The 12,903-nt window shown below is 39.3% G+C and overlaps 1 protein-coding gene across 1 annotated transcript in view; it reads right to left on the reverse strand.

The window, feature by feature from the left end:
* Nucleotides 1–1,206: 1,206 nt before the first annotated feature.
* CTNNA1 (catenin alpha 1) overlaps nt 1,207–12,903 on the reverse strand; it is a 216,326-nt gene continuing 204,629 nt past the window's right edge. The window contains exons 17-18 of the mRNA XM_065410042.1: nt 6,857–6,991; nt 1,207–2,908 (exon numbers count right to left, since the gene is read on the reverse strand). Of these exons, the coding sequence (XP_065266114.1) occupies nt 2,621–2,908; nt 6,857–6,991 (423 nt within the window). The 3' untranslated portion in view covers nt 1,207–2,620. The remainder of the gene's footprint in view (nt 2,909–6,856; nt 6,992–12,903) is intronic.

Below are 12,903 nucleotides of genomic sequence, written 5' to 3' on the forward strand. Positions count from 1 at the left end.
GGGGCAAATGGTAGAGACCGTGATCTGCTACATTCCTCTACCATGTTCCATGGGGAGGATGGAAAGCCCCACTTCTTGAAGGCAACTCACCCTCTTGTGAAGTGGAGCACACAGGGCATATCCTGTCTCTTCGTAGGCCTCACTCCATCTTTGTACAGCTGGTAATGGCTCCCTCCTCTGCACTCTAGCAGCTGGGAATGCAGCTGAGGCACGGAGAGAGAGAGGAAGTTCCAAACCTCTTTCGACAACTGCTCAATGTAACAGCCTCTACTGGCTAGAGGCCCACACTGCTTCTGCAGAAGCCCTCAGGCAGCAGATGGCACAGTCCCCATGATACTGCTGGGATTGTCAGTGCTGAGCATGGATTTGAAAAACAGGCATGGAAGTCATGCCTAGCCACACAAGCAATCAGATTCCAATCCCTATTCAGTTCTAAATTGCCCTCCAGTTTTCATAGTCTCTTCCCCCCCCCCCCCCCCAGAAGTCACCCCCACACTAACTTCAATAACAGTTGAGTTCTCTCCCCCATCCTCTGCCTGAGAAACCCCTGCCTTTTTGCGAGGTATAACCCTTAAACCATTCTAGCTTGTTTTGATCCTCCCCACGAAGGACTAGTTCAGTCTCTTGCTAAATTTGGCTTCGTGGCATTTGATTTGGATTTTCAAATTACATTTAAATCAATTGTGGCTATATTGTAATTTGTTGCTACCTTAATGACTTAAGTTCTGCATACAAAATACAATAGCTAGCCAACTTTTAAATAAAAATAAAGATTACTACTTTAATTTTGCTGCACATCTAAAGATAGTTTACAAAAAATCTGATTAGCTAAAAAAAACTAAGGTAATGTGCTTATTTTGGTGAGAGTCACCGAACAGCCTAGGGCAGATAACCTTTAAAATAATGTTATTTTAACCCTAGGAACAAAAATGACTCTTCCAACATTGTGTGCAAAGAAACTAGCTCATTAACCCTTGAATGCCAGTGCCTCTGGCATACTTTGAGTCATCTTTTAAAAACAGATCTATTTTGCCTATAGTATCTATAAATGCAGCGCATTTGTAAGGTAGCATAAAAGCTCTTATATAATATAGATAGTACACTTATACTGATGAGGACAAGATATAATTTGCTTGGAAAACAGAATAAATTCAGCAAAAAATATCCTTACAGAAACCTTATATGAGTGATGTAAATGTTTATTCTGATCAGCATTTTTGTACTGTAGTAGCAATACTGTGAATATATTTTAAGTCTGATTTATTTTAAAAAGCGTAGTAAATTGCTAAGTTGATCAAAGTAAATCAAGTCATACCTTCTTAACACAGCAATGACTGGCTCTGTAAAATTTAATTACTGTCAAAATGATTAAATCCAGAACAGGTCATTTTCCTTTTTTAAAAGTGTGCTTTTAAATACAACAAACTTTGACCTGTACAATTCACTAACTTTAAAAAAAAAAAACAAATTCATAAAATTTAAATAAGACAGCAAAATTATACCTTGTAGCTAAAGTTATCACAAATAATATAAAGTCTAAATTGTAGCCTGAATAAACACTATTCGCTGGATTTCTTTGCAAGCCCAAGGCAGGATGCATAGCAATTATCAGAAATGAGTACAATGATGAATTTGCATTTGAATGCTGGGGGGAAAAATGCTAAATTTACAGCACGACAACATACCAGCTGATAAAGCAACTTTATTAGTGTCCTGCGGCAAAGTACATTAGTAATTTGTAACCAACCATTAAAATTCTCATTTTGTGTTATAAAAAAAGTAATCAGTTTCCTCCATGATGCATTATATGTTTTACTGGATTTCTTATGGGTTCTCCTCCTGGAGAGACATACATGAAAAACCCTTAACAAAAGGCCTGTTGCAAAGTAACCAGAAAATACTTTACCCTCAAGATGCTTTAATGGGCATGACTCACCATTTTCTGTCAAATAGCTCTAATACCCACAGCTCAAGTAGTGTCTTGGAAAACAGCAATTTTAAACAAATGCAACAAAAAGCTCTATTCCAAATTAAAAAAGAAAAATCAAACCCACTCAGGTTAGAAAAGTGTGCGACAGTGTATTACTTTTCCAGATGTTTTTCCACTGCTGCCTTATTGTATAAGAAGCACAGCTAGCACCTGCTATCCTCATATTCTAACACACAAAGTTTATCCCCTACACACACCATGTGTGAATACACTAATGCATCCATTAGTAATTTAATTCTCTCTTTTGAGTGATGTTTTCCTCTTGATCACAATGTAAAATTGCAGTCATTGAAAGGCGTAACATGACCAGCTACTAAGGTTAATGATTAGTGTTACTGTAAGATTCTTTGGTTATAGGATATATTTTAGTTTAGCAGAGTTATACAAAATAATTGTCACCTAGAAATATGCCCCTGAAGTCTAAAAGCAACCTAATATTAAAACATTTGCAGACTGAGGTTGTATTGATAGGATTTATAAATTTGAGTATTTCCCCATGTAATCTAAACAAAGTTATCCAAATTATATTAAGTAAATACATTTTAATGAATAGTAAACTTTTGAAATCCTTAGAATATTAAAAGTAAAGTTCTAGAAGTAGCAGTAGTGGTCTGAAAGAAAAACTTCTCTTTAAATACTCTCCATTGCCTTGAACTCGCTGAGAGCCTGCACAGGATTAACATGCTTCTTCTGGGATGCTCTTTTGATTTTGGTTTGAGTTTCATCCTGTTTCTCTCTCTTGACCAGAGGTTTCTTCTCTGGAGCCTTCATTTTCCAAGACACAGCAGGAAGGTTCAGGGAAGCCATTCCTTGGGACTTCTGATATTTAGTAGATGCCACATAGGAAGCCTTCACAGTTTGCACCACTGCATTCATCAGGTTCTTTGCAGCTTGGATCAGAGACATAGCACTGTCCACCTACAATAGATATCATAATCATCATCTGTTTTTGGCAATGCCCATGACCTGCTACGCACTGCAAGAACTAAGCAAACGCAAGATGTTTCAGAAGCTTTGTGACTTGAATTTTTAGAATATTTTAAGGTAATTCATCCTCTTATTAAGGAACCCTCAGCAGGATTTCCAGAAGTGATGCTATGTTTTCTGACTCTTGGTAATGAGAAACTGACTCATACCATCAGACGAATGAGCAGTATTTCTGTGCACTCAATGGTGCCTTTTCCATATTTATGAACTATTTAAAATATTTGTACTTGGCTGTTTGCTGTCAGTCTTGTGGCTGCCCTATCACAGCAGCTTCCACTTCAATTAAGTGTATTATAGCTATGATGATATCTTAATCGCTGATTGATAAATATTTAAATCACACTGGCATATTAAATCACATTAAGAGGAAGGTACTATTAAGCAGTTTCAGCCAGTGATGAAGTCCATGCAAGCAGGATTAAAGTGAGGAAAGCTGCATTAGAGAAAACAGTTCTTTCAGAGTAAGGAAAAGATGAAGGGTAAAATTATACTCTGGGAGACCGAACTTTAGCTCCTGCCAAATTACCAGTGTATAGATGAACCCAGTGGAGTAGAGGGCCGCACCCAATTTGCACAAAATTGAGCAGATTATGTCAGCTGTTCTCCTCTTTCATATAGGGGTGTGGTTTACAGAGACCAGAGATGCCCGCAAGCAATGCCACAGTTCAGACAGGTATGGCATGAAGGATTACATGCTAGGATCTCAAGTTTCTGTTGGATGTTTCTTCATATTAATGGTAATAGATAGAAGCTGCCTTTGGGCTGTAATTTGGGCACCTAAACGTAGTTTATTTACCTAGCAATTTTTATTATGAAAGGAGAACTTAAGGGGAGGAATGGAACTCAGCTTCTCTGTTGCTCATGCCAAGGTCCTTTTTAAAGAGAAGTTGAAAGAAAGAGGCGGTCTGAAGGAACTGCATTCATGGCAAGCAGGGGCAGAAGGAAGAACATGCAAAAATGCAATGGAGAAAGCAGACAGTGGGGCAGATGAGAGTTGAACTAGGGGAGGAAGCTGGGCAAATGTCTGAGCATGATCTAGGGCATGAAGGCTGTGTGCATCAAGACAGACCAATACCACACAGTCTTGCTGAAATAATGGCTTATCCTCTCCAATTCTAGGAGTCTACTTTGAGCCCAACACTATGCAGCGTATGCTTGTCCTATTATAACAACTCACTGCCATTTTAAGTCTACTTTATTGCCACGAGTGCCCATACGTATAACAAAAGGAATAGCTACATACACTTGAGAGTTCACATGCATAAACCCCATGGCAAACTAACAGTCAGATTGATTGGGACACTCAGAACAGACTGTAGACCACATTACTGATCTTTAGTGATCCTTGATTTTGTTAAAATTTCTGTTCTAACTGAAAGCCTGAGTATTAAGAAGGTATCATACCACTTGTTGCCTTTTGGCAGCCCACTGCGCTACTAAACTTAAGCTGATGTTTTCACCTCTTGGTAAATTACTACATTTTTAAGAACTGGTTGGCACAACCAGTCTTGGGGTTGTGCAGTTGCACTGTGTGCTTCCTTTTCATTCTAGTCAAACTGCTTATTGGCTGCTTTGCCAACAAACTGGTGCACTCACTAAGGAATTCTTGGAGTCTCTGGAAAAAATAAGACTGTGTCCTGGCTTTGAAAGAGACCTAACCATTGACTAATGTGACCCATCACATCTGCATAGACTGGCCACCTACATCAAGCTCATGTAAGTGCACAGATCAAGTATTTCCTTCCTAGAACTCAAGACATTTTAGGATAATAAACTGCATAGGAAGCAGGTTTCAGCACTTGGATTCTAAGCTGAGCTGCAGATTCACTGAGTGGATTGTTTCAGGGAGCTGCTAACTGCAAAATTTCTTTTTCAGAGGGTCTGCTGTTCTCATGGTCTGTGTCCTTTTTTAAAAATAAAAATACAGCGTTTCAAAAGACTACTTGTTGTAGGTCCTAGAATGGTCTGAAGCAGCTTTTAGCCTGCATGATCCAGAAGCGGTATAAGTACTTCAGGCTCTCCCTATGATTTATATAGCTCCAGTGTGCTTGATGCTTTACAGATTAAGAGAGCCCTTTCCCCAGGGTGCTCGCAATTTGGTAGCTAGTGACCAGATCTGAATGGTAAGTCTGTGCTGGGCCATGGTGTGCTCCCCTCCGTTCAATCAATCTAACCTGCTTTCCTTAACCTAACCATCAATTTGGAAAATATATTTTTATCTTCACTGCTCTTTACAGAATTTTTCCAAATGTGAAGAAATCTGCAAAACTATGCAAAACATGTGGGAGGGAAACAGCTAAATTCCTGAATTTTCCTGCCTGGATTCTCTTTGCCATAGTTCATTCTAGTTGTTCAGTGATGCTTTGCCAAATTCTTGCTATGGAATTGTGTGTGTATTTTTAGTTCAGGGTACAAATTGTTAATATTTATTTTTAAAGACAGAGTGCCCAATTCAATGGGAAGCAGTGGGCTATCTTTTACAGCACAGATTTTCATCCAATAATCTGCTAGAGGCCAAAAAGTGTTGGGAAGATTTAGCCATGTTCTTATTCAATGAAAAGAGATAAAAACAAGGGGACTGTAGTAAAGATACTAGCCTACTGATATGGACTAATTTATGTCTGCAGGATATGTAAATTAAAAAGGAATTTTATAATCACAGTAAAACCCTAGAGCACATTCTTGTATAATGACATATCTAGTATTTTGACACCACAATGCCTTCAGCCTCACAGATAACAGCCATGCATCACAGATACACAGCAACACATGTTCTGCTGCATCTTATCGCTCAGTTCCTCACTTCTGGCAGTTTGAGCATGTCCTGCTGCCAGTAGTGAGAGGGTGGCAGAGAAATCTCTCTGGCATGAAGGTGCTAACATTATGTAAAAGGATGTTACGTTGCCAGAACTGTTTCAATTACATTTTGTCTCCCATTTTTCTCAGCTATTATGCAGCACTCACTATTCCTATATTCCTTACAGCAGCCACTTGTCAGTGCAAAAAGCAGTAAAGTGAGAAATTGTATAAGATACTTGCACAAATGAGAAACTGTACAAAGGTTTCTAGTATATGAAACACCTTAGGAAAGATCAGATTTTAAATTGACTTCTAATGACTCAACTGTTAGTACTGTGTTACCAATCCCTTTTGTCCCTCCATAGACTAAATCCTGTATTAACTCCCCAGCATCATTGCTGATTTCACCCAATTAGAACATAAGTGACTATTATAAACAAGTTAGAGCGTGGCAAAAGATTTAATAAATTTAGCTGTTTCTCTCCTATGTAATCTACAGCATGCAGATTCTTCTCAATGAGAAAAAAATCTGAAGTACAATGAAGACAAGAATGCATTTGCTAAATTGATGTCCAGAGTAAGGAATGAGGTTGGCCTTACAGCAGCTTTCAGCTGTCATCAAATAGTGGAGCAACTAAAAACGTTTAACTTCAGGGCATAGTTATTTTGAAATAAATACCCCTAGATAATTACAAGGCCACCCTGTTCAAAGTCTCTATGAAAACATGGGGTAGATTAAGAAATATACATAAAATTATGCTGATTAAGATGATTTAATCCCACTGTATGTAAAATCAATAGCCTGTGGAAAGAGTGGTAGAACATTACAAATTTATAGTGAAACGTCTTGCTGAGGGTTATTGGCTAGTAATGAAAGCTGAAAACTAGTTTGAAGATTATTAAGATGCTGATTCTGCCTTCAAGTAGAGGCAGTTATAATATTTGCAAGGGTTTAAAGTTTGGACATAAACCCATGTACCGTTCATTTTATCTATAAGTCTTTAACACAAAAGCTTAAACTGGGAAAACTGTTCAACCTAGAAAGAAAAACATGAAATGGAAATATCAGATCTTACATACCCCAGAGACCACCAGTTCTCCTCCAAGGTTTTGAACTTCTGCCTTAACTTTGCTACAGATGTTCAACTGATGGCAATATAAAGCAATACGCTGTAGATAGGCTAGAAGGTCTTGTTTGCAGGCAGAATCTGGGCACTGAAAATAGAAAATTGTTATTTCAGAATTTTGAAAAGCAGGAATACTATTTTTTAAAGCTAACTACCCTGATACCAGTAAATCCAAAAGAAGCTTAACTTGTTCAGCTATGTATCTATCATGATGAATACACTCAATTTATGTATTTATAGACATCCGGTCATCTACTTTCACTGACAAATGGTATGAAAAAAGTGAATAAAGAAACAGTGCGGTAATGAGTGACCATATTAAAAATGGAATACACATTTGTAATCTCTGTACAACAGTTCTGACATACCACTAACTCCACACAATATTTCTAGTAATGTAAGGCAAATGATAATTCTGAAGAATTTCTTGCATTTGAGTTCAAACCCCTTATTTAAGCCTAAATTAACTAGCAGCAAAATTTGCATTTAGAAGTCATTAAACATTAGTATCTGCTAAATGTTGAGATTGTAGGATGAGAAGTCATTGACTTGCAAGAGATGTCAAGTATCAAAGGGGTAGCCATGTTAGTCTGGATCTGTAAAAGCAGCAAAGAGTCCTGTGGCACCTTATAGACTAACAGACGTATAGGAGCATGAGCTTTCGTGGGTGAATACCCACTTCTTCGGATGCAAGAGATGGTAAATCCACTGTGCAATCAAAATGTGTTCTCAAACATTGGCATTGGGAGACAGGACTTTCATGTTCTCATCTGCTCTTCCACTAGCCTTGCTGTGTGATCTTGGGCAAATTTCCTAGCCTTTTTTGCTAACAGGTAGTATCTGCACACCACATGGATACTGAAGCTGTATTTGTGAAGCACTGATACAGCACTTTGCATCCTAGGATCTCAAGTTAGCATTTGTAAATCCTACTTGCAACCCTTAATCAAGAATAGTGTCTTTGTGCCTCGGGTGCTGCTCTTCCATTTTAAATGAAATGCTTGCATTAGTGAATAATGACCCCTGTAATTCCTCTTAATTACGTAGTATCTCCAAAAGAACAGATATGTAGTCCTGACTACCTCAAACTTCTTATCAGTGTGGTAACTCGATTCCTGACAAGGTGTGAAAGTGCTTCAGCAAATGCTATTGCATTAAATCACACAGATACACATTTTTTAGCTGTGTAATAAACTGACTACTGGGCACAGTACTGCAATAGAGAAGCCCATTTGTTCAGCTCTTGTGGTGCATTGTGGAAGGAGAACATGGTCCCCTGATAGAACAAGGTGATAATATGCTGAATGACCTTAAAGAGTCAAGTGCTCTGGTGTTTCTCAGCCTCATTCCCATATCAAAAACAGAGGAGCCCATCCGAGTGGCAGCCACAGTTCACAATATGCTCTGCACATTTGAGATGAAGAGGGTATATGCACAATCGCCTAGTGTATAGGAAGACTGGAGTTTAGCACGTATTGTAGTTATCTTTAAAAATGGCAGTAGCACAGCTAATTGGCATGGCTTCTGCAAAGAAAAGTCTCTCTCTCTCTAACCTATTAGAGTTCTTTGTGTGTGTCAACAAAATAGTGGATAAAGGAGAACCAGCTGACAATCTGGAATTTCAAAAAGTTTTGACAAAGTCCCTCAAGAGAGGCTGGTAAGAAAACCACGTCACAGGGTGAGAATTAACATCCTGTTATGTTAGCAACTAGATAAAGGGACACAGAACAAAGAAAGAATGGTCAGTTTTCAACATGGCAAAAGGTTAGCAGGAAAGGGTCACAAAGTTCAGTACCAATACTGGAGTTTAGCATATTTATCAATTACATACACTGAAAGGACATTAAGGTTGCAGGACTGAGCACTCAAGAATTATCAAATGCCAAAATTAAAATGATCTGTATACTGAGGCCAAGAAAGATTAAGCCCAACATCAACAGGTGTCTCCACTAGTTCTGGGTGCTAAGTGACTCAAGTTTGGCTGCAGTCACCTAAAGACCTGCATCTTCCAGAGCATTTAGCATTTTTATAGCACTCAACATATAAAGCACTGTACAGACAATTAATCCTCCACTTCCTGGAAGGTAGGCAGCTACGCACTTGTAGTAGAAAGAGCTTGAAGCATGGGGTGTGGGGCCTGAATTAAAGTGACCAAAAGTCAGGCCTTGCTGATATTAAGCAAAGTTAGCAAGAGTCAGGCCCTGTTACAAGGCAGATGCCTGCTTTCAGGTTCACAATCCGATACATGAACTTGGCAAGAACAGGGCTGGCATTTCAAAAAACACAAGCACTCCTAAGCACGATGTATTCACATAAATACATTCCAGAAGGATTGTGCCAAAACACCCCAATACAAGGTTATGGTGTAAACTCACTCCACTAACATAATACAGGACACACTGACCCTTCCTAAGGATAAGGTCAGGATGACAGGGTAACGGCTAGAGATGTTTTGATCAAACCAACGTGTACAAAGTAAAGGGTGGTAACTAACCACACCAGAGGGGCAATACGTAACTTGTTTGTAACAGTGTATAAAAGAGGGGTCACTGAGTCGGTGTCTTTCTCTGGCTGAGGGGGGAGCGGAAAACCCGCTACTCACTGAGCCAAGTTCATTGTGATGGGCATGCATGTATTAAGTGTACCTGTAGCACGTATAGGGCACTAATACCGTGCTTTTTTGGCAATAAACCTGGCCAAGTGCCTTTGCCACTGAAGAAAGTCTATGGTCTTCCTGGGCAGTTGTTCCCGGCGAAGTCTGCTGTATGGGCTATCTGGCCAGAGCCAGTGCAGCATGCAGAGAGAACGCACGCAGCCAACAACCGACAATAGATAGAGAAAGAGGAAGACCAAATGACTTGCCCAGTGTCAGACTGAATCAGTGCTTGAGCCTAGACTAGAAATCAGGACCTCTTAACTCCTACCACTGAACATTCCTTCAGATTACACTGCCTTGCTATCAGAGCTGCTGAGTAGCCACAGGTTCCACTGACTTCAGTTGTAGCTGTGAGTGTCAGCTTTTAAGACACCTTGAGCCTGATTTTCAGGATAGGCACCAAGAAAATGAGGAACACATAACTAGTAGTCACCTGTGAAAAGGCTGGTTTAAGTGATTTGTCCAGTGGCACATACGAAGTCTCTGACAGAAGCAGAAACAGAACCGGATTCTTCTAGGTGGCATTCACCTGCCCCACAACTACAAAACATTGCATATTGGAAGGAATAATTTGAACTACTTTGGCATTTTATTGAGTTCTAAATTAAGGAAATAGACATTGGCCTCACTGTGGATAGCTCAATGAATGAGGGCTGCTGCATGTTGTGCAATGGTAAAGAAAGAAAATATTGTTCAGCTGCATAAGGAATGGGATAGAAAGTAATGTATTATGGTGTTATTCCACCATACAAACATCATCACCTGGAAAACTGTGTTCAGTTCCGGTCATTCTACTTCTAAAACCTAATTGCAGATCTGGGGGTGGGGATGGGAAGTTTGTTCCAAGACTGTTTAGTTCACCGAGTCTGATGAATGAAAGGGAACATGATGAAGGTATACAAGATAAGGAATGGTATCAAGAAGATTAAATAGGAGCACCCAATGTATCACTGCCCCTTCATGTTATGGCAACAAGGATGTTTAATTAAACTAAAAGGAAACATTTAAAACTGCTAAAAAATAAACACTTCTTTATCAGTCAATTAACTTGTGAAAGAAAGAAAATTAAGTAATGTTTCACAGCATAAATTAGTCTAACTGATTGGGGGGGGGGGAGGGGGGGGGAGGGAAGAAATGGCCACTATGAGCAAGTTATTCTCAACTCCCATGACATTTTTTGCAGCTCCCTCAAAAGGATCTTGTATTGGCCATTGTCCAGTATCCTGTCTCTGACTAGATGGAGCATTAATCTGCTGTGGTATGGCTCCCATCAAGGAGGTAACCATCTCTGTGACTGTTAGAGGAAGTCAATGTCATTCACATTCATCAGTTGGCCTCCAATAGCTCAAAACTGGAAAACTTGCTGAGGCTCTTAGAAAAGTACAACAAGATTTGGCTGTTAAAACTCAAACCCAGGATTGCTAATCATACAGACCGACACCTGACAAAAACACCACGCAGTAAAAATGTGTTCACATTTTTACAAGATCTCCTAAGAAATGGAACCAAACTTTCTTAAAGAAAACAAGGCCTCTCCATTGGAATTTGCTTACTAACAGAAAGCAATTGATAGGTTCAAGTTGGCAGGCAGAGCCATTTTCCTTTCCAGCATAACAACCCCATTTTAGAATCTGAACATTGTAATTTTTGTGGGTTAAACCTTGACACGGTGCCAGTGGCCCAGAGAGCAAATTCCACTACATGCATAATACATGAGTTTTGCATCATGCAGTTACAAAACCTGTAAGAGGACATTTAGTGGAGGAAAATTTTTTATTGCTACTGGATAATCATTTTGGCCACACACAGCAGCAGCAGTCAAATGAGAAAGCACTAATCCTGCATCAGAATACATTTTCCCAAAAGCAGCCTTACATTGTGTGAGCATTAGGCATAATCAAAATCTTGCCTAACGTAAGGGAGCTAGGAGAGGCTGCTATTACTTTATTGGAAAGCTGGGGAAATGCATAAGCTTTCCCTACTGGTTCACTGTGATTTCACAAATTGGCAATTGATGTACCTCTTACAACTATCAAAGACTGGAAGCAATAGAAATATTGTCAGAGTGATTTGTAAGTGTTCTTGTAGAGACAGGAGAATGAATTTTATGAGAACCTCCATTGTGCTGCAATCATTTCAATTTCTTGAGGTATTTGCAACTTACTAATATTTCCCCCGATTCAAAAAAATCCTGATATTTTGAGTGAAAGATGAAACACCTTTGGGAAAATCTGAAGCTAGACACTTTTCAGCTGACTTGAAATACCTTAGATAATAGCACATTTCCTTTGAGGCCATAAAAGCTATAAAACTATCTGAGAGCAGGAGTTAGGATTTCCTGACACACTAACATGAGGGGCACAATTCACCTAGTGCCATGTGGTTAACACAACATGACAGTGCACCCCTTAGTTCAGTTCCTGCTCTTGGCATATGAAGGCATTAACACTCCATTGAAATGGCTGTATTGCAAGTCTTCTGTAATTGAAAATAGTTCTACATTAACAAATTACTGCACCTGTTTCTATAGATGCATCCACACTTATGGTGGCATGTAGAGCACAGCCACGACACACACACGGGTATAATAGTAGCGTAGACTGAGAGGCATGGCCTAGGTGACAAAAACAGAGTGTTCCCACTGCTGAAGCCTTTCCCTCCTGTCCGAGCCTTTCCCTGCCATATGTAGTTACACATACCCTATATGCTGCTGCAAGTGTAGCCAAGGCCTATGAGTATGCAAGCAGACCCAATGAAATATATAAGCTGAAAGCTTAAGAATATAGGGTTTGAAAAAAGTTATAGTCTTGTCAATATGACTAACTGTCACCACCTGCTTGTCTCCCCATCTCCTCACGATACCTGTCAATTTTTTTTAAAAAAAATGACTTTTCCAATCAAAATAATCCAAAACATGCATTTAAAGAGTTTTGTTGTCTATTTGTTGTGAGAGCACATGATGGCTTTTCATCATCTGAGTGTGTGCGTGGAACACTACTTTAATTTGTAGCAATAGAAGACTTCAGCTAACAGAGTTCACTGTAGATTTCCAAAGGCAAGCTAATTCTGAAATCTTGCCCTGCTTGTCTGAGGAGGTGGCATCTCCCCATTCTTCACCTTAATGCCAGGACTTCACTCACTGCTGATACGTGGAGAGGGGGGTGGGGGTGGGAACCATTTGAAGCAGCCTTTCCACGCTATTCCATTGAGCTGCTGTCAGTTTATTAATATTAAACATTCAGTAAAACTAATAAATTTATATCAGTCAGAATAACTGTCTCTGGAACCTGGATGAAACAATTAAAACATCTGCATTGGTTTTAAGAGTTAATTCTTTTTTAAAT

This window comes from Emys orbicularis, chromosome 8 (genome assembly GCF_028017835.1).
Source record: "Emys orbicularis isolate rEmyOrb1 chromosome 8, rEmyOrb1.hap1, whole genome shotgun sequence".
NCBI lineage: Eukaryota > Metazoa > Chordata > Testudines > Emydidae > Emys > Emys orbicularis.